The 21,137-nt window shown below is 35.2% G+C and overlaps 3 protein-coding genes across 8 annotated transcripts; 1 reads left to right on the top strand and 2 right to left on the bottom strand.

Moving 5' to 3' along the window:
* Positions 1 to 2,307: 2,307 nt before the first annotated feature.
* Positions 2,308 to 14,039, bottom strand: LOC124305949 (glucose dehydrogenase [FAD, quinone]-like). Of its 3 annotated transcripts, none has more exons than XM_046765991.1 (13): positions 13,590 to 14,039; positions 13,054 to 13,112; positions 6,525 to 6,596; positions 6,149 to 6,348; positions 5,868 to 5,979; positions 5,656 to 5,790; positions 5,451 to 5,563; positions 5,161 to 5,328; positions 4,728 to 4,881; positions 4,285 to 4,445; positions 4,023 to 4,200; positions 3,717 to 3,921; positions 2,308 to 3,612 (listed from the first exon to the last, which is right to left on the bottom strand). In XM_046765991.1, the coding sequence occupies exons 2-13, from the start codon at positions 13,055 to 13,057 to the stop codon at positions 3,408 to 3,410; spliced, it is 1,707 nt and encodes a 568-aa protein (XP_046621947.1). In that variant the 5' UTR covers positions 13,058 to 13,112; positions 13,590 to 14,039; the 3' UTR covers positions 2,308 to 3,407. The 3 variants fall into 3 exon arrangements, with proteins under 3 accessions (XP_046621947.1, XP_046621945.1, XP_046621946.1); XM_046765989.1 differs by lacking the exon at positions 13,590 to 14,039 and adding an exon at positions 13,412 to 13,487 and having other exon boundaries at positions 13,054 to 13,123; XM_046765990.1 differs by lacking the exons at positions 13,054 to 13,112; positions 13,590 to 14,039 and having other exon boundaries at positions 5,656 to 5,781; positions 6,525 to 6,792.
* On the top strand, positions 7,027 to 10,938 carry LOC124305948 (RAD50-interacting protein 1). Its single transcript, XM_046765988.1, has 12 exons — positions 7,027 to 7,292; positions 7,426 to 7,664; positions 7,798 to 7,971; positions 8,135 to 8,269; positions 8,365 to 8,626; positions 8,745 to 8,970; positions 9,173 to 9,338; positions 9,412 to 9,577; positions 9,658 to 9,878; positions 9,954 to 10,119; positions 10,215 to 10,348; positions 10,626 to 10,938. The coding sequence occupies exons 1-12, from the start codon at positions 7,164 to 7,166 to the stop codon at positions 10,801 to 10,803; spliced, it is 2,196 nt and encodes a 731-aa protein (XP_046621944.1). The 5' UTR covers positions 7,027 to 7,163; the 3' UTR covers positions 10,804 to 10,938.
* On the bottom strand, positions 9,144 to 21,103 carry LOC124305947 (protein KATNIP homolog). 4 transcript variants are annotated; one of them, XR_006908482.1, is made up of 17 exons: positions 20,064 to 21,103; positions 19,754 to 19,885; positions 19,101 to 19,621; positions 18,617 to 18,970; positions 18,036 to 18,190; positions 17,706 to 17,903; positions 17,459 to 17,596; positions 17,256 to 17,387; positions 17,046 to 17,178; positions 16,686 to 16,948; positions 16,307 to 16,490; positions 16,073 to 16,237; positions 15,833 to 15,972; positions 15,577 to 15,678; positions 15,369 to 15,484; positions 14,901 to 15,134; positions 9,144 to 9,153 (listed from the first exon to the last, which is right to left on the bottom strand). XR_006908482.1 is itself a non-coding variant. In XM_046765986.1 (16 exons), the coding sequence occupies exons 1-16, from the start codon at positions 20,150 to 20,152 to the stop codon at positions 14,987 to 14,989; spliced, it is 2,970 nt and encodes a 989-aa protein (XP_046621942.1). In that variant the 5' UTR covers positions 20,153 to 21,103; the 3' UTR covers positions 14,404 to 14,986. The 4 variants fall into 4 exon arrangements, 2 of the variants coding, with proteins under 2 accessions (XP_046621942.1, XP_046621943.1); XM_046765986.1 differs by lacking the exon at positions 9,144 to 9,153 and having other exon boundaries at positions 14,404 to 15,134; XR_006908483.1 differs by lacking the exons at positions 9,144 to 9,153; positions 14,901 to 15,134; positions 15,369 to 15,484 and having other exon boundaries at positions 16,114 to 16,237.
* Between the last annotated feature and the right edge of the window lie 34 nt (positions 21,104 to 21,137).

The raw sequence follows: 21,137 nt of genomic DNA, 5'->3' as shown, positions 1-21,137 counted from the left end.
AACAATACACGGAAAAAAAACTCAAATTCAAGCAATGAAATCCGTCCAAGAAACGATAAGACATGGTTTTTGCATTTATCAATATAGATATAATGAAATTCGCTACACTTGCATGAATAACTGTTATGTAGATATCACAGTTATTAAAATAGCATGTAGCATTAGGGTGCTTTTTTTTGGACTATATTTTTTTTTTTCGGTCCCATCGTGAAATTTTGTTGGAAATACAACAAAAAAAATTCCCCGAAAGATTGAGCCCTTAATATTAATATTAAGTGCTCGCCCAAGGCATGTAAAGATTTCCCGCTTAAAATACACGTAAACTTCAATTTTTTTCTTTAAAACATCTACAGTTCAGAGGCATTCTATGGTGTAGTCTAGGACGTCAGTAGGTTTTCTTCGGAATGAAATGCTCTACAAAAGTGCTCATTGCGGTGAAGTCGTAACTCACACCGGCGAAGTCGTACGGGCCACCCAAACCCAATTTTTTCATGAAATTCTTGTCTTTTTGCCCGTATCTCGTAAATAACAAGAGCTACAAAAAAAAATATTCAACAAATTTGTAGGAAATTTAATTTCCTACAAAAAAGTTCCAGAAAACCGAATTGCTAACATCGATATTTATTGAGATATTGGGCTTTTAAGGTGAGGAAGTATGGAATTTTCATGAATTATTGAGTTAAATTGTCGAATTATTGATTGTCGAATATTTTTTTGTTTTGTAGCTCTTGTAATTGTAATGACAAGAATTGTAATTGTAATGACAAGAATTGTAATTGTTAAAGCTACAAAACAAAAAAATATTCGACAATCAATAATTCGACAATTTAACTCAATAATTCATGAAAATTCCATACTTCCTCACCTTAAAAGCCCAATATCTCAATAAATATCGATGTTAGCAATTTGGTTTTCTGGAACTTTTTTGTAGGAAATTAAATTTCCTACAAATTTGTTGAATATTTTTTTTTTGTAGCTCTTGTTATTTACGAGATACGGGCAAAAAGACAAGAATTTCATGAAAAAATTGGGTTTGGGTGGCCCGTACGACTTCGCCGGTGTGAGTTACGACTTCACCGCAATGAGCACTTTTGTAGAGCATTTCATTCCGAAGAAAACCTACTGACGTCCTAGACTACACCATAGAATGCCTCTGAACTGTAGATGTTTTAAAGAAAAAAATTGAAGTTTACGTGTATTTTAAGCGGGAAATCTTTACATGCCTTGGGCGAGCACTTGATATTAATATTAAGGGCTCAATCTTTCAGGGAATTTTTTTTGTTGTATTTCCAACAAAATTTCACGATGGGACCGAAAAAAAAAAATATAGCCCAAAAAAAAGCACCCTAATGTAGCATAGAAGTGTAATATGCCTTATAATCGGAATGAACATTCGCTGTGTACTCTATGTTATTGAAATTAAAAAAGAACCCTCTAAAGTATGAATTAATAAAAGCTCAATGCGATTTTAATATTAATCACTTACGTTAGATTTGAAATTAATGAATTATTGATTCGTGAGAGAAATATGCTAATGACAGGTGGTTGATGTGTTGGGTTTGTAAAAAAAAGAAAAGATTTGCTTCTATAGGAATGTAATGTCAAATAAATGATGCTCAAATATTAACGACTATTCGACGACGTGGAAGAAAATGAAGAAAAAACTAGTGAGGGAAAAAGAAAAAGTTGTCTGAATATTTTGTAGGATCTCAGCCCCTCCCATTTTTTGCAAAATATTTTCAAAAGAATTTGAATATATCACATGTATAGAGTTGGATGTTGAAAATGTGTAACCAGCTCATATTATCAAGTATTATTAGATAATATATTTGATCGTTGTTAATGTAACCAGCAGTATATGTATACACAATACACATACCTTGGTATATATGTAGAATGTGTAAACCTGTTCGATAAAGTGAATATAATTAATCACTTGATTTAATTTATTAATTTTTTGTTCTTTCAAGTTTGAGATTCAAGTGCAAAATGAAAGCGAAAGAGAAAAATACGAAGATTGATAATAATTAACGATTGAACACGTTCGAATTGAAACTTCATGTCATACAAACTAGATCTGCTCAATAATCATTTTCAACATCCAAATAATTATTGTAGATAAGAGAATATATACAAATACCTTCATACATACAATATATTAATAATAATAATAGTAAGAATAATAATGACAATGAATTTTATGTTTTTAATTATAGATGTATAATATACATGTATAGGTAATAATTTCATTGAAGCGATAACATTGGTGTGATATTATTTGAATTGGTGTGTGTTTTTGCGCTCTAGTTCACGCCTTTAAGAATCCGTCCAGCGATAAAAATATTTATAAATTAATATTTAAGAATAATATTGCAGTCATTTGAGATCAAAGATTGTACTTAATTAACAAACAGGATAAATTAACGTACATTTTACTATTATACTATATTATACGTATATCCCTACAATGTAACGTGTGCCATTTTATGCCTTGAAAATAATGTGAACCAAATGAAGGAAAAAAGAAAAAGAAAATAAAAGAAAAAGAATAGAAAGAAATCATTTAATAATTACTTAGTGGCCTTATAATCTATATAGCAATTTGACAATGTAATAATAATTATTGCGTAGTATAATATTTTAGAATTAATTTCTGGTCAACTGAATTTTCTTTTCAATATACTAAACATTTTTAATATATATATATTATAGTATGTGGATTATCGACCCTTGGGTATTCAACACCTGCATGATTTATATTTTTGAGGAATTTATTTGTCTCTCGTTCCTTGAGTCTCCATTATCACGTACGATAATTTTCTTCAATTCTTAACAAGGCAATACTGTATATTCAATATCATTGTATTAAACCCACTTGAAAAAGCAATACTAATGAAGAGATTCGGATAAGAATTTTTACTATGTTTATCAAAAATAACTATTATATATGCAATCTGTCTTGGAATCTAGTGAAAATATTTCGCTCAAAAGAAAAGTCATTATGCTGCAAGCATTGTATTATCGTAATGACACAAACGTGTTTCAATCTTTGACAAGTTCGATGTTTGGCAACACGATAAATCGAATCATTTGTCTCCGTAATACAATAGACATACTATGGGTGTAGGTGTGTTGAAGAAAAATAACGAAATCACCACTAAAGGTGCAGGTTGTAAAATTTACGTTGTAATTTTACGATAATGAATTATTATTAATATTATTAATATTATTATTATTATTATTATTATTATTGTAAAAGTGCTCAATGCGGTATGTTAACAATTTCCACCATGTATCTGATGAGAATATAATATACAAAATGTAGAAGTGAATTGATTATAGCTGTCATTATTATAATATTTACAGTTGCATGTTGATTCCTAAAAATTAATAAAACTATCTAAGACTCAGTTCTTGACCTGAGACGCGTAGAATAAGTATTGGATAAAATCTGTCATATGACACTGCGATCTCTGCTTCAGAAACTTTTTGTTAATCAATAATCGAGCTGCTTTTTCGGCGCACATTACAACTACGGCATTGATATTGCCACTTGGTAATACTGGAAGTACCGACGCATCAACTACGTAGAGATTTTCAGTACTATAGACCCTGAAAAATACAACTTTGATTCACTAACGCACTGTCATTCAATTACATATTCTCAGTAAGATTAATCGATCCTGATGAATAAAGTTTCTTCAACCTCAACGCACCTGAAAAATTCATCTACAACGCTACCAATACGACAGGTTCCTGCAGGATGATAAGATGTCAAAGTGACATGTCTGACGTAACATTCCCAATATTCTGAAGTGTCAAATGAAAATTCCTTGCAGCTTGGGTAATGTTTTGTGTAAAGAGTCGCGCCCAGTTTCTGCATCGCTCTTGTTCTGATCAATTTTTTCACGAATTGTATACCTAAAACGACACAAGAGACTTGTGAAATGATAAAAAATCGAGAATCTTAGAAGATCATTCTTCAATCAGCATCCACGAAGATTGAAAAATATTATAATCACCGTCTATTAGAACTTCCACGTCTTCCTGAACGGAAAGATACTTTGGATCGATAATGGGGGGAGCAGCTGGATCAGAACTTTGTAATCTGATCTCCCCGGAACTTTTTGGATGTAATAAAACCGGTAATATGCTGACAGCTGTTTCGTGAGTCAGTGGAGAAAAATAATCACGAAATACCTGAATAAGAGAAACTTTTCAGCGCTGTAACCCTACAAATATTTCTCAAGAAATTGAAAGAATAACCTCGCAGGGATAATTTACCTCGTCTGATATGCCCATGATTTTTCTCAATGCTATACCACCGTCTTGAGATATTCCAACTGGCATTACCATCAATTGTATATCTGGAGGATCTAGTTTTCGATTTGATTTAGTGCTGTGCAATGTACCGACAACTTCGATACCCGCTGATGTCCACGGCCCTGGAAGAAGAGTTCACAGTTTCATTTGCTACGCAAACGAGACTCTTCCAGTCCTGCTTGAGAAACGAACTGATTATTTACTTTCAGAACTTCCACCACTTAGATCAGTTCTGATTATAAGTTGTTACCTCTATCATACTCCAATACTCAGGTGAGACCTTTGGAGTGGAAGATGTGAAAACAAACGCTACTGACTTTGTTTTTCAAAAACCGATCAACATTTGCGCATGGTTTCAATTAACATGTACAAGCAATACTTCAATGTCAGATACTGATATATACCTTTGCCGTGAAAGAAGTAGTTGAATGCTGACAGAGGATTTAGAACATTCAATATGTTCAGTGGTAAGGTTGTATTGAGCACGACCAAATCGAGACCAGTAAGAATATGATCCACCAAATTCTGACCCACGGGTAAATTTTGCACTACCTTGATCTGTGTTACAAATGGTTGAAATTGTATTTGCAATAATATTCTCTACATTTCCTCAATGATTAGATACTCCAGAGCATTAAGTAAGGATCAACATGGAAATTGTAGGGAATAAGGTACTCTATTTGAAGTGGATAATTGTTCGCTTGATGAAGAGCAGCGTTACCGAATAATGCTGTATTGTTTTTCACATCAAGTGATTTGAGAGAAGAGAAATCTGATTTGACTACATTTGGAGTAGATGAGTGAATAAATTTGACAAGCAATTGAACCAACGGTAACCTTTAGACCTTTAAGATGGTCTCTCGGACCTATTCCAGACAGCATCAATAGCTTTGGAGTGCCAACTGCTCCTGCGCAGAGTATGACCCCCTTTGTGGCGAAGGCTTTTAGCTGAGTACCCAGTTTCTCAAATTCAACTCCAACGGCTTTCTTTTCTTTCAATAAAACCTTTAGGAATGAAATTTAAATGATTACATGCGATATCGATGATTAGGATGTTGACATTGAGCAAAATGGCTATCAACTGTTCAAAGATACTTTTTAGTTTGATGTAAATGGTGTCTCATCACCTTATTAACATGAGCATTAGCGATGACAATTAATTTTTCAATATCCCTGTGTAACAATCTGTCGGTACTCCATCTCTCTCCATCCTTTGAGGTCAATTCCACTTTCATGAATCCTGATTTAAAGATGAAGCAAAAAAAAAACAACCAGTAAGTAGAATAAGCACCATTTTCTTTTCTATTTTCTTTAGTATTCAACAGTTCTAACCAATGTTTAGATCTCTGTTTATATTTCCAACGTTTTGTCCCAGTTCTGCAGCTCCGTTCAATATAGCGTCCGACAAATCAGTATACCAATTATCACGATGTACATTCAAAGAACTGGTTTCTTTGTCTACGGACTCTGCGGTGATTGAAAAGTTCATCAGGATTATTTAATTATTTTTCACGTAAAATAAAGTCACAGTGATAAGTTTTTACCCTCAAGATCGGGGAACCAATCAGTGTAATCAGCGATGTGACCACGAACGTAAGCCATATAATTTAGTCTACCCGATCCTCCTAAGATTTTTCCCATCGGCCACTTGCTTTGCTGTAATATAATTCCATGTATCCAATATTTAATTAACAAATATTCTGACAATTCTGAACACGATATTTAAGAATCGAATGATATATAACAAGTAAACCAAGTGTCAGAATAAAGTATTCCGAGGAGAAGAAGAGAAAGAATCAATTGACCACGACTGAAGGAAGAGTACATTATTGATTAGTCCTTTGCAAGCATGTTTTTGTGGAACGGTCACATGCTGCCAGTCAAAGACAGACTGTTGCAATAACGGAGTTAGTACAGGGATATTCAAGAATGGAGGAACTGCACCACCTGCTTCCAATAGCAAAGTTTTCTCCCCAGCTTTGGACAATCTGGCAGCTATTACAGACCCAGCACTGCCAGCACCGACTGAAATGTTTAAAGAATCGTTGGAATAATGCATATGGCAAAAGAACTCGAGCTCTGGGAGGACGGATAATCAAATTGTGATAAATAAAAGAGGAGATATTCCGTGTAAACTAAGAAACTAAATAAATGTTTTCAGAATTCCTTTCTGATTGAAACAGCAGAAAGAAAGAACTTACCGATAACATAATCATAGAGTTTTGAATTCTCCATATCATTGTAGGACCAGTTGAAGTATTTATCATAAATATCTGCAAATTTGAGATAATTTACAAAAAAAAATATCAAAATTCCGTAAATAATAAAAACGGAGTACTTGAGTATGAAAATCATTTCGAAAAAACAAGTGTCAAAACAGTTCAATGCTCTCTCGGCATAAACTGTAAATATATGTTATAATTGGCTCCAATCTTTGCACGCATGTTCTAAAAACTGTCACTGTGAGTGAAATTTTTAAAAGTAAATTTGCATCGCATCATTTAAGATGCTTAATAAAACTGTATAAAACAATGTGAACTGATCATCGATATTCGACGGATTTGGATGAAGCGCAAAATTTCAAGTTAAATTAGGCATAGGTCGGAATGTAAATTTGGAGGTTAGATTATGTTATGTTAGGTTAGGTTAGGTTAATTACACGTAGAATGAAACTTAAGTTCAGAGGTTAGGTTATGTTAGGTTATGTTTCGCTGATGCGTGAAACGTCAACGAAGCCAATATGTCGAACATACCGTAACTTGGTATTTTCGAAAGCTAAATTATACCGTTTTCAGCCAAAGTTCGAGCTATGATACGTGATAATAATTGGGATAAGAATCATGGATCCAATCAAGGTCAAAGTCATACAAGAATTCAACGCCGAATTGGGTTCGGATTTAAAAAACCTTGGAAAAATTCCTCAACTACACGAGCGGTTACAACACGAGAGAAATAACATCGAAAAATCGGTGAGTCAAAATTGAGTATCTTACTTCAATATTCATTCACGAAATCATTCAAAAAATAATCATTCAACAGAAAATGCTACATATTTAATTATATCTGATTAATATTCTCATTTATTTTTTTGCCATGTGTAAGCTTTCGCTGGCATCAACGGAGGCTCCGTCAAAGGTTAAAGCAGCTATAGAAGGAGTTGATAGGATAAACAATGAAATAGAAGAATTGGTAAAAATCAGCAATGATTTGGAACAAGTTCTCATTGAACAGCTTCAGCAGGATTCCAAAATTGATGGGATTCGAGAAAATGTTGATAAAATAGAAGAGCTACAAAGAGCGTTGTCGTACCTGTACTTGGTCAAATCCATCGAGGATATATGGTACAAAACAATACTTTAGCTTTAACACTCTGACTCGATGAGAAAATACTCGACGTTCGATAAACTAATACAACTTTTCCAAATTCTTGTACTTTATACAGTCGACTAACTGAAAAAATCATTGATTTTACAGTGATGAAATAGAGGGTTCTCTATTAGCAAAGGATGACAAGCTGACGATAACTCTGTACGCTAACTTGACGGAAAGAAATTCACAATTACAATCGTCCACTTGTCATCATCTTGTAACTTATCTACACGACACTCTCCACTTTTGGCATAATTATCTCAAAGATAAATTTACAGCGTAAGTACAGGCGAGCTATTGTTTGAATAAACAGCACGAATACCTATTATTATTAAATGTTTACCTTGGTGAAAAAAATGGAGGCAAAATCATCATCGATTATTCGATCAAGGTAACACAGCTCCCTGGTATTTACTTTTCTACAATCCTTGAAATTTTACAGAGAATACAACGAAATTCTGAAGGCACTGAAATGGCCATTTTGTGGCAGCAATTTGAATTTGTCGACTACTCCTTCGCTAGATGCAATGGCAAGGTTCAGCACAGTTACGGAATACTTGCTGCAACTGCAGCTACCGTATCCTTTGCATCAAGAATTAATTGATGTAGCTCGAAATCATGTAACTTCCCTATGAACTCTGAAATTGATCCTTAACTCAGATTGACGGATAGAGAAGAAACAGCGAAACCTGCGGTTACCTCGTCGCTTCTAACCGATTTTATACCAGTGAGCTTGCCAATCTTACTGCTGATTCGTCCCCTTAGACGTAGATTCATATACCATTTCACAGGTGCAAAACAAACTAACCGTTTGGACAAACCTGAGTGGTTTTTCACTCAGATACTTACATGGATCAGAGATCACACCGAATGGGTGAGGATGAATGTTCAACCAATCGCAAATTCTTTGGGACTTGATCACATCAATGCTAAGGTATTTAGAAGTTTGCTTCAAATGTGTTTAAATAACAAAACAAAGGCTAGATTCTCGTGAGAAAAAAAACTCACAGTTAATTTTCTCTTTGTTCCATTTTCATAAATAATTTATCCAGGTCGAATTCATGCGAGGGCTGGTCCAACTTGCTGTGGAAAAGTTATATTCCGAATTACCCAACATGCAGTACGACGATGCTCTCTTCGCACATCTAATCGACGAGGCTCTAGGCTTTGAAAGAGAGTTAAGAGACACGTTGTTATATCCAGCTAGTCAACCAGCCACCGTTTTTGTACTAACTCAAGCACAGATTTTTGTCAAATGGGTTAATATGGAGAAGAAATGTAAGCATTTCTCTACCGACAATGAGCAATATTTTTCTACACTTAAACGTTTTTATATTCCATGGAATATGTAAAACGAATTCTTAATGTACTATTATTTGCATCAGGGTAAATTTCGTGTAAACGAATCGACTTGCAAGATGTCTAAAGTGTGTTAAAAATTAAATATTACGTATATTGTGACTTGAATATTATATTGCAGATGCAACGGAAAAAATGGACGCTATTTTGAGCTCTGAGACCGCATGGGAAAGATTAATGGGTACAGATATAGACGACATGAAAGTAACGGAGTGTGCGGAAGCTTTTCTCACTCTTCTAATGACTATCACTGATAGATATAGTCATCTGCCACAACCTGGTCACAGGTGAGTCATAAATATCAACTTTCTGGCTTTGTTACATCCTCCCTAACAATCCATCAATTTTTTCACCCAATAGGTTACAATTTCTCGAACTACAGCTAGAACTGGTGGATGATTGGCGTGTTCGATTGCTGCAATTGCTGCATGAGGATTATGAAGATCCGCTGACTTCTATCATGCCTCGAATTTTGAATACACTGCACTATGTATCTAGTGTTCTCAAAGAATGGGGTGCCACTGTTGTAAGTGAAGAAGTGAAAAGCAAGAAGCGGTGCAAGAACAGACAAGTAAAATACCTTGAGTTTTGTTTTTCTGTTCTCAGCACTTCTTGCAGCTTCACTATTTCAAAAAACAATCAGATGTAATAGAATTATCTGTAGAGAAATTGGCTGAAACTTCTGAAAATCCTGGGGACGAAGATGATTCTGTATTCGACGAAGCTCTCGCATTACTACAAAGGTTGGAACGCGAGTTGGTGAACGAAATAAGCAACTCTGTGGCACTGGATGTGAAAGCTAAAAGCAGACCGTACAGAACTGACAAGTAATATCGAATACATCAACTTGAAACAATAAAAGTTTTTGACCCCGAATATCTAATCCTAGTTACTGATTGTAGATGGTTTGCGATGCAATCAGAAAAAGAATTGGCGTCGTTATCCGTAACCCCGAGTGGTTGTCCCATGTTTCAAGAGCTGGCTGCTCGTCTTAACACACTTCAAGACATTCTTGCACTACCGTTGTTTAACAAGACTTGGAAGAATCTTGCGGCGCAACTCGATCAAGTAGGTTACAAACCTAGCTTATTATGCTACATTGTGCACGATTTTTCTATAAGATGACAAAATTGATTAACGTAATCGACATTTTCTTTCTTCAGTATTTGCTAGAGGAGATTGCTGTGGTCAATCAATTCAACTCTGGGGGAGCTGCTCAATTACAATATGATATTGTCAGAAATCTCCTTCCGCTCTTTGGTTTGTATACAAACAAGCCAGAAGCTTACTTTCCGCTGTAAGTATACTCAAACTATCAATAGTTGTGTCCGGAAACGAAAACAGTAGATTGTAGTAATGATGTACGTGCTAACGACCCGAATAGCCTAATAATCTTAATCCCCATGAAATACTGAAAGTGCGAGCTACGTAGCCTGTAATCGCCAAGATAAAGATTCTTATTTTGAAACTTATTCTTAACTTGAACTTTTCTCAAATATCAATCTTTGATCTATTAATCTATTATTTGCGCTAGTATTATTCTGTGATTGTATTAATTTATGAATATTGCACAGGATCAAGGAGGCCACGATTCTTTTAAACATGGCTTTAGGTTCAGCGATGCTCTTGTTAGAAGCATTAGAGGGTAATGAAGATACAGCTGAAGTACTAGCGGATGTTGGAATTTATAAAATGACAGAAGACATAGCAATAACAGTACTACGAAACAGAACTGATATAAGTTCGCAATAACTAACGAAATGGAGAAAATAAATTTTCCACTGTAAATAGATGAAACAAAATAAGCTTAGCCTAGATGTTCTCACACCTTGGGTATACAATAATATAATTACGATTTAACTTGAAAATTTTTCTTTTATATATGAATATTAAACATTAAAAAAATAAAACAAGTTCTGCGTAGATACATTTTTTTTTCTTTCTATTATTAAATAATACAATTATCCATAAGTAAACGTATTCACACAATAGTACGACTTCGGACCACACGACAATCAAGCTTTCTCTCTGTCATTCGAATAGCAAGTCGTATGCCGCAAATTTAATCAATATGTTCGCAAGATTCCAAATCAAAAATGACTCTCACGCATATGGAATCAACTAATAGTAAAATTGCACTCTAACATCTAAAATATAGAGTAATGTAATTTTTTTCGCGAATTCATAATACATTGTCTTGATTTTAAACTAAATGTTTGCAGTCTTTTCTAAACTATCAGAACACTTCATACCATCAATAAAAAGGCAGAGAATAATTTTGGCACGTGGTGTTTTTTAAGTACGAACAATTGTGTAAACAAATTTTTAGCAGATAAGTTTCGTCAGTCACAGTCAACCACATCACTCTTTTTTCCCTTGTAGCAGCGTAATTTTTTAAAATAACTAGGAAACGCTGGATCATCCCGTTGTCTTTTTGTAGGTTCGTTAAGTTTCTCATGATTCTTTTGAACATCTTTGAATGATTGCAACTTGATGTATTTTGTAACATGGGAATAATCACTTTGCACTTTTAATTCTTTGTCAAAATTATAGTCCAATTTCGACGAGTTGGTGAGCATTGACATCATTATTGTTACATCTTTAATAGTGTTGTTTTTGAATTGTTCGAAATTTTTTTTTATCACGCTGGAAAAAATGATTCTCTGTTGAATCTTGCACTTTATTTCATCAGCAATATCGTGTATGGATTTCTCTTTGTTTTTTGAAAGAGTCCCAGGATCGGTTCGCACGTTTTGAGAACATCCCTTTGTACCCGTAGATTTCAAATCTGGATACAACCTAGCGACATCAGTTCTGAGCGATTGTTCTGCACGCAAGGAAGATGCCTCATGAAATTGTGGAACAGATATGGCTTCTTGTTTCCGTGATGTTACATTTGAAACAGAATATCGCGCCTTTGTTTTGCTTGATTTTTTCAGAGGCTGACTGCAAGTTTCTGTTTCTTCCTTGGCAGATTTTGAATCTGATGAGCCTTGGACTAGCCTTATCGTTACTGGTTCACTTTGAGATGATGAATACGGCAAGTTCAATACCGGAGCGCTTCTCACTGGCTTGATATTTTTGCTCCCGACCAATGTTTCGAAAGCATCTTCGGCGACTGTGTAATCCAACACTTCAGCCACTGTCTCGATGCGTTTTTTTTTTTTGAAGAACGGAAGTAGAGAAAACATTGTTTCTTCTAAAATATGTACAATATCTGTTTTCTTATGTTATCTCGTTCTGATAATACAATTTCGACACATGCTTGGTAAGTGCAACAAAATGCTATGAGTTACAATCAGTCAGCACGTACAAATTCAAGTTCGTGAATTGAATTATAAATAATACGAACATAACAAATCAATTCAACATTGTCCGACAAGGGATTCCCCGACTTGTTATTATATTCGCCTGACGTGGCAACCGCGATATTCATTCATGTATGTACAGCAAAAGCAGCAACAGATGTTTGACATTACAAGTTTCGTGTTAAATATCTGATTAAAGCTGCCTTCTGATTGGTCTAGATGGCGCTTTTCACCCGTAAAAGGATTTTTCGTTTACAGCTGGCTTCTGATTGGTCTAGACGGCCCTCATTTCCGCTTTCACGAGTGAAAGATTCAATCAAATTTGGAACAGTTCAGCCCTTTTCAAAAGTTTGGCTCGCGGCCACCAGTGGGCGCTGTTAAGCGTGGTGCCGTCACGCCAATTGAACGGTAGCCATTTTGTACAGATTCTTGTCACTTCAGATATATATATATATATACATATATACGTGATATATGTATGTGTGTAGGTGTACACATTTTATAAAGACCAATATTCCAAAGTATTGGGATACATTAGTTGCAGGCAAATCTAATCATACATAAAAAACTAGCCAGGTTGAAGGTTGAGAGGTCAATGTGACACGGCACTTTCAGAAAAACTCACTAATTTGTTACTTTCGTCAGTCCATCAAGTTGCAAAGTGTCGAAATATTTTATAGCAGGAAAAACTTACCCATCGCAGAATGCTTGTAGGATGTTCGTTGTTCCTTCAATCGGTTTTTGTCCTTCAATCTGCAGAGAATCTTAGTATCAGTTTCGACTCTATTGACAAGTTGGAAATCTTGTTGATGTTCATGATTGCACGCATAATTTAATATTGGTAAATTTTAATCGCTAGCTTCATTGACAAATGCTTCAAACTGGGATTGTAGGAATGTTTGACAATTTTCGACTATAAAATAATCATGAAATTTTCACAAAGACTCAATTTTAAACTTGACGTGCAAAGCATAAGACTATACTAGATACGAGTGCATACATAGGTGTACAGTTTGCAATTTTATCCAGTAGTTACATTTACCGACACGTACCGTATTTACCATAATTCACGTAAGTAAAAATTACGACTATTCGTAACGTATAAGTTGACCGGTCAAAGAAATTTTAAATAAATCATTGTATCACCTGACCTGCAAAGTCGAACCCGCCGAACTCGGCACAACAGGTCCCTGCACCTTATGTCTCAACAGGTCCAAACTAGTTTCTTACCTTATGCAAGATGGCCGTCGCTCGGAAATCGTTGTTCGCTCCGTGGTTCACTCACTTCACACACAAGACATGTTAAAAGTACAAAAAATGTCTCCCCTCGCACTACAAAACGTACAAATAATAAAGTTTTTCACCAAACACAATAACGTTCTTTTTGAACCAAGATTTATTTCGTCTTTTGATACGGTGAAAAGACCTATTTGCACAGTTCAGGATACAACATTCCTCGACACAATATCTATTTTGATTAATCCGATAGTAAAAGGATTTGGGCCTTCAATTACACTTGCACAGCATAGCAAATACCACACGCACCAGATTTACGGAGCTCGAACGAACTTTCAAAGTTGATCGGTGACAGACGAATGCTGAAAGATGTGGCGGTTATTTGAGTCGTGTGAAGTTGCTGCGCGTGTAGCCCGCCATCAGTTGAGGGTAGCCAATCAGGTGACTGGGTTCGAGGTACGTCCCCTCCGTTGCGGTAGCGATACCATAAAAAATGCACTGATGTATAACTACTCATATGTCAGTGAATAAATGGAAGCACGTTCACATACGTTGTCAACGTCATATACTACAGTTTGCCCAAGGTCAAAAGTTGTATAGGTATAAACTAAATTCGTATAAATACAGTACCTACTCTTGCGAATTCTACAAAACTGAAACGTAAATGCAAATCTATGAATAAAAAATCAAATTTATAGTTGGAAAATGATTGAATTTTGGTATGTACATACAGCTGCGTAATATAACTATAATAGCTGGTGCACAAGGGTGGAAAACGGAGGCTATGCAAGGTACTCCAATATTTATTGTTATCTATTACAACATTTGTACAATTTGCAGAGAGACATTTTCCTTTTATGTGGATAAGATCCATTACAATAATGTAATAGGTCCCAAATAAAAGCATGGAATAAAATAATGAAGTCAAAATGAAACTTATGCATCTATGCTCAACTATTGTTCAATGTTAATTTCAGTCGCAATGGGATATGAGTTATTACAGGAGACATTTTTTGTAATGGCAGTGAATAACTTCTTATTGGTACCAGGCTGATATCGATACCTACATGTATACGTGTGTATTGGCATCTATTACGAATATACAAAAATCCTAATTCACAGTAATTTTACATTTTGATATAGCTGCATAGTCAAGTGTTAAAGAAATATTTCTACCGTGCCCCCAACTTCCGATACATATCAGAAAATGACTTTGATAATCAAATTCTATGTAACTTCATGAGAATTTGGCATCCCAAGTTTCGAGGAAAAATTTAGATACTGACTCATCTAGCCATTCAACACACAGCTCGTACTTGTTAAAACGTTATCACGCAATCGTTCCAAAAAGGATGCAGTGTATCAAACCTTCATGCTTTTTTGAATATCAATCACATATTGGGTTTTGTATTATTGCGTACATTGGCTTGCATCAGTGATGTATGCGGTCGCAGCAATGGATCTGCATAACAGTCGCCACCTGACGTAGCTCGTCTTTCCAAATTTAAAAGCTTGGTGTCCTGACCAATTTGTGCACTTCTGAAAAGTTCGTTCAGAAGTTCATAGAATTACTCATTCACGTTTGCATTTGAAGAAAATGTTGAGTTTGCAGGCAAACAGTTTGAAAAATAACTTGTTATCGACGTCTCAAGTTTTCTCTGTGCAATAAATTGATTTGAAGTATCCGGCGGTTCATATTTAATATAGATATTTTACTCCATTTACATCACGCAAGACTTGAATGATGTCGTTATGTTTTACAGCTATACTTACTGGATTAAACTGTGATTCTCAGAAGCATCATCTTTACTACCACTGAACAATACGGTACCGTAAGGAATGTGGCTATGTAGAACACCATTGTAGACCAACAAATCGTCCACTAATATCTGTAGATTAAAATTTTCTCATTGCATTATAGATTTCGTATCCAGATAATAGAAAATTCTCTCAAATAAAGACATCTGCTCAATTTACTCACAGCAAATTCTTTAACTCCGCGCTGTGGAGTCTTTTTATAGTTCCACATTTTAATAGCAGATACCATAACCGGAGAGTCAAAGATAATGTAAATTCTGTTGGTCTAAAGAAGAAAATATTCACTGATCTATACATCTTACATTGAATATATTTTATATTAAAACTGGTAACTGGTAGAGGTAGTCAACATTCTTTAAGGGGATAAAATACCACGTTGTGTGTTACCATTTGAGCGAAAAGTAATAAAAAGCATTTACCTGATTTGGTAAAATTGGAGCCAGCCACATGTGATGACCGTCTGTAGTATCGTTTACACCATCTACTAATTTGTCAGGAGTGCGAACATCGTTGTCTACTCCCTCGATTATGTTCACACTTTCTGGGTAGGCTGTGATATCTAAAAAACAATAAGTGTGAAGTAAGAACAGGCATATAAATTTCACAAGGTAACAATAACTACATGTTCAAACATAAGTTTGCATCCGTGTAAAACTCACTGTCTTTCGTTAATTTAATCATGCATCCACTAGAATCATACATTTCGATACCGGTCAGGCCAACGTAATAAGAATCGCCCCAAGTTGAAAAGATGATCACTTGATAGACGAATCCTTGCGGCATCATCGGAGCTTCGTAGTCGGCATTGTCACACATGTGATTAGCTGGTAGAGTTTGATGAAAAATTATGAAATGAGGCGAATGTTTCTTCAAATTATGTAATTAAATTCTACCTTTGAGAAACGCATCAATTGACGTAATCCGATGTTTCAATGGCTCTGATATCGCAGACTGATTAGCAAAATTAATTTCTTGCAGAAAATCGTAGTGACAACTACCTGGTGCTCTTCTTAACATAAAACCATCACAATCGTTACACACCGATTTCCCATCCAATTTAATAAGCATTTGCCTCACCTGAATATGAATAAATTACCGTATGTTTTATCACGTTAAGATTCATGACTATTGTTCAATGTTTTATAACGTCACGTAAATTATTCAGATAACTTTGTACAGCTATGAAAAAACAACAATAGTATAACACATTACAAAAACGTTATGAATCATGAGATAAGTTCCTTGCGCAAAAACAGGACGTAAACAACTGACCCCGCAATACGAAAGGTCCAAGGAGGCATTGTAGTTCCAAATTCTTATTCCAGTAAAAAATATCTCTGTTTGAAAAGTAATCGTTAAAGTCGGGTTATCTCCTCGTAAAAAATAAGTGGCCCACATGTGGCTAGGTTCTGTAGTCAAATTATTTCCATCTATCAATCGATTCAGATGCTGGCATCCAACGTTACAGGATAACGAGGCCTGTGTTAAAGGAATTGTGGAATCTTGGTCACCTATCAACTCTATTCCAGTCAGCCCTGTGAATCGCAGAAAAATTAATTAGTGGAAGTAAAAAAAAAAAATGCTCATAAAATGAGAAAAAAAAAACAATTATAGGGTCAGATTAGAGCTTACCGATGAGACCGGAATGTCCCCAATTGGAAAGAAGAACTAATTCGACCTCTTTGCAAATGTACGAAAATATATTACTGCTGTAGTTAGACGAGTTTGATTGATTAGAGCTGGCACAAGTCAGCGGACGTCCTTCCTGTTCATTAGGAGATGAAGTTTTTATGTTCATGCATAAAGTAATATAGTGACTGTTAATCAAATTTTCCTACTAACGCCTGTATCCGTTGTTATTGGTCGATCCGTTTCCTTTGTCGGTGATTCTATTTCACCCGCGCCGAAAGAATACGTCGCATCGTGTTTCGATATCAGCTCCAAAATGTTTCCTTCCGTTGTGAAGAGGATCGTCTAAAATTGAATGACGATCGTGAATATCGACTATGTTGGAAAGATTTACACGACAATATACGATCACTTACATCTCCAAACGAATTAATGTTGCCAAATACACCTCCGGATGCCCTGGCAATTTCACCGTCAAATATAACAACATCGTCGAGTGTAATTTTAACATCTCTAACTCCTCTGTAAGAATGAATTCTGGATTTGTTGTAGTTCTGGGAAGAAAATAAGTCAGCGCAGTGACAATAACTCCTCGTTTTCAGCTCAATCGAAACGATATGAAAAACAATGAAAAACAATCGTACCATTACATTGAAATCTTACCCAAATTCTGATCATTGCAACATTTACCGCTGCCTCAAACGTCATGTGAATGAAGTGATGGCTTCCGCTTGTGTACGGAGCAAGCCACAAGTTGTAGTCGTCTGTAGTTTGATTTATTCCGTTAATTAAATTGCCAACAACACGTGGATCGTTGTTGTACTCCGGTAACACGTTTATATCCGTAGGGTCAGCCCATATCTGAAAATGTAAAGAGATCATCTACACTTCTCAATACAAAATAGAAATAAAATAGCGACATAATTTGGAGTAGGCGAGGGCAAGTTTTTTTTCTAAGGATGATTTTGGATACAGATATACTGAGAATTTCACCTTGCTTATGCATACGGGTTCACCTATGTCAGAAAATATCTCAATTCCGTTGAGCCCTACGTAGTGTTTGTCACCCCACGTTGTTAAAATATCTATGACAAGCGTTGTTCCACGTGGCAGTTCAGGTATTATGAAATCATAAGCAATAGAGTTTTCTGAAATCAAATTACGAGGTACTGTAGCTATTACACAACTGTTCAAGCATCCTTTTACCTACCAAAATCGAAGCAACATTTTCTCTATTATGTATAAGGCAAGTCAAAGCTTAAATTAAGATTCTTGCGTTAATGGATTTGTATGGCAGCGTTATATTTAATACACGTAATTCTTCTGCTCCTTGGTGAAAATATTTCACTGAAATTGATCAATGTTCAAATACCTTGTAAAATTTCTCAGGTGATAATATTTCGTAGAAGAATTTTCACAGGGATAGATTAAAAACTGAATAGCATAATTGTAATTGGTAGCTAAATCAAAATGCGATACTAATTGTTTTGAAGGTAAATTTATTGTACATCATGCTTGAAACAAACAGTCTGATGCGACGCATCGGACAATTTTATACGATGAGCATTACCTACCTTTTGGTGGATATCGCTCGTAGTGATACAAGGGTCGCCTACAATTGGACAAGAGTGAGTTTGGACTACTTTCTGCTTGATTTAAATCTGTTTGCACACTTTTTTTAACAACCTCGGTGAGAGCTAGTTTCCCAGAAGCTTGTAGATTCAATTTTGCAACTTTATCTGTTATCGGTAATTTACTGACATTTTTCTGCTGTGAAATAGACGCAGGTGCGGAAACTGTCGTTTCAATTCTTAGTCTATTTCCGTTTATCATTTTTTCATCGCTCCTAACAGGGTCGCTGCTTTCTACTCGAACATCTCCTCTCGACGCAACTCCGGCTAAATAATCTTGCTTCCTTCTCACTACTCCTGTGCAAATTGAAACATTGTCATAAAAATAAACTTTTTTCATCCCATTAATGCAATTCTCACATCTTAAATAATGATTTTGAGGAAGGTGAAAAACAAACTTCAACTGTAATAACTAACGAATACTCACCGATGGGTAAATTCAAACCAGTTTCCTCTCCCAATAAATCAGTACTCGTACGTCTGTAGGGTGGTATGTGAATTCTTGAAGGTTTTCCGGTGATTTGCTGCTGCTGTCGGGTCGTTCTTCTAGTTTTCTTTATCTGAACGTCAATGGCCGAATGATTAGCCGCGAGTCTCTCGAATGGTTTTCTGTCTAGCACGCTACGATCTAAACGCTGTTCGGTTTCCGCAGATGGTTTCGACTCTAAAGGGGAATGTAAGCGTTCCCAACTTTTTACTCCACTCTTAGAATCCGTAGCTTTCTCGACATCTTTTTTTTCCAGGTACTTATCCAACATTGCGAACTTGTTTTCATTCGACTCCGGTAAACTGAAGGCTGAGAGTGCCGAGTAGGCTCGTGAAAATTCATGTTCATCTTTCGGCGTATTTGGAAGCGAAGCGGTCGTCGATGATTGTAAGATAATACAGCCGCCAACTCCGTCAGGAGTTTCAACTGTAAATGGTAGTTGACGCGGCTCTTCGTTTGTTCTGAATAACAGTGTGGAATGCATTGTAATTTTTAATGAAAAAATAAAAACTACCCACTGTTTAATTGCAGTATTTTTTAACGCAGCAATTAGTTTCAGATTCATTTACCGATATAGAAATAATCATAAGTACCTGTTGCTTTTTTCTGTAACACCGGTAATCATCGAAGAAACAGCTGGACTGATCGACGATTCGTCTGATGCCAATGGCTTGCACGAAAGAAAATTCACTCTTTCTTCTGGCGTCTTTAGTTTCTTCACACTCCTAAAAATGGAACAAAATCTTTGTAATTAACGTTAGTAAAAAATGTGCACAAATTGGGAAATGCGTATACAGCAGATAATCAAGTCAACAGTTTGATACAGATTGAATCAAAACCGTGAGGTGGTAAATAGAGGTGAGAGAAATAATTAATGAAAATTATTATAATAACTGAACATACTCAGCCATTTCTACAAGCCATGGAGGCAACTTGTTGAAAATTCTATTTGAATCGGAAATCGAGGTATCGTCACTGGTTACTTTCTCCATTGTTTATTGTAATTAAAGATCAATTTATTTATTTATTTATTTATTCAGACGCGTCGAGGTGATTTTCACATCAGATTTTAGAAGCATTATTTACTTTTATTTTAATCGCGTAACTATTATTACAGGTAAATTTTAAGACGGAATAAGATTATAGAAATAAACGTTGTAATGGATTTCTTTGAATATAAAATCTAATAGATGTACGAAAATAGTGTGTAAAAAATGGCACATTTTTTTTCATTTCTTTAAACGTATATCGAGCTTTCGACTAACACGGCCATGCTTGTGAGATAGGTGCATTCCTTGGCCTCTAGAAATGTAATAGTGACAGGTGTGTTTACATCGAGAAGCAAATCCGTTGCCAGGTTACCGTGCGGTCATTAATGAAGAATTTGAAATGGAGAAGTGTTAAGTCATATGCCACTATTACACATCTATGCACGCTAAGGTGATCATTAACAGGGTTTTTTTTTTAATTTTTACTCTCCCAGGAGCCTAAACGTTTTTAAATTGAAAAAAAAAAATTAAAAAAATCTGAAAATTTGAGCTCTCTACATCCAATTCATTAATTAACACACGAACGCTTTCATTTACGAATTTTATGTGTCAGAGCTTTTTTGTAGAGCGTTAAATTTTCTACCAAAATATGAATTTATCATTATTTTTGGTATATTAGTCAGCGACTTGTAAAATTTCAAAGGGTTAAAAAAAAAAAAAATTTCCTCGTGTTATTTTCATAAGATACTTTGATAAAAAACTGGAATATCTTAGAGTTTATGTAGAGAACTCAAATTTTCAGTGAATTTTTTTTTTTTACTAATTTGAAAGCGTTTAAGCCCCTGGAAGCATACAAATTCAAAAACAACTCTGTTAAGGACCACCCTTATACACAGATATGTATACTGAGATTTGCGACAATAATGAAGACGAATAAATAATTACATTATCATTTATTTACTTTCCCTGTAACTTGCACAAATTTGTT

The sequence above is a fragment of the Neodiprion virginianus genome, chromosome 5 (genome assembly GCF_021901495.1).
Source record: "Neodiprion virginianus isolate iyNeoVirg1 chromosome 5, iyNeoVirg1.1, whole genome shotgun sequence".
NCBI lineage: Eukaryota > Metazoa > Arthropoda > Insecta > Hymenoptera > Diprionidae > Neodiprion > Neodiprion virginianus.
Note: the sequence above shows the minus strand (reverse complement) of the source record. Positions and strands in the feature narration are given on the sequence as shown.

What these genes read in the sequence shown, in the direction of transcription:
- LOC124305948 (XM_046765988.1), top strand. Translation starts at nt 7,164, where the DNA reads ATGGATCCAATCAAGGTCAAAGTCATACAAGAATTCAACGCCGAATTG. An exon ending in CTCAAAGATAAATTTACAGC is followed by an intron (nt 7,972 to 8,134) that starts GTAAGTACAGGC and finishes GAAATTTTACAG; the next exon opens with AGAATACAACGAAATTCTGA. An exon ending in TTGATCACATCAATGCTAAG is followed by an intron (nt 8,627 to 8,744) that starts GTATTTAGAAGT and finishes TAATTTATCCAG; the next exon opens with GTCGAATTCATGCGAGGGCT.
- LOC124305949 (XM_046765989.1), bottom strand. An exon ending in CTACAAGCATTCTGCGATGG is followed by an intron (nt 6,597 to 13,053) that starts GTAAGTTTTTCC and finishes TCAAATTTGCAG; the next exon opens with ATATTTATGATAAATACTTC. An exon ending in GTTGTAGATGAATTTTTCAG is followed by an intron (nt 3,613 to 3,716) that starts GTGCGTTGAGGT and finishes TGTATTTTTCAG; the next exon opens with GGTCTATAGTACTGAAAATC.
- LOC124305947 (XM_046765986.1), bottom strand. Translation starts at nt 20,152, where the DNA reads ATGGAGAAAGTAACCAGTGACGATACCTCGATTTCCGATTCAAATAGA. An exon ending in CAATAACAACGGATACAGGC is followed by an intron (nt 17,179 to 17,255) that starts GTTAGTAGGAAA and finishes CCTAATGAACAG; the next exon opens with GAAGGACGTCCGCTGACTTG. An exon ending in GCGGAGTTAAAGAATTTGCT is followed by an intron (nt 15,485 to 15,576) that starts GTGAGTAAATTG and finishes TTTAATCTACAG; the next exon opens with ATATTAGTGGACGATTTGTT.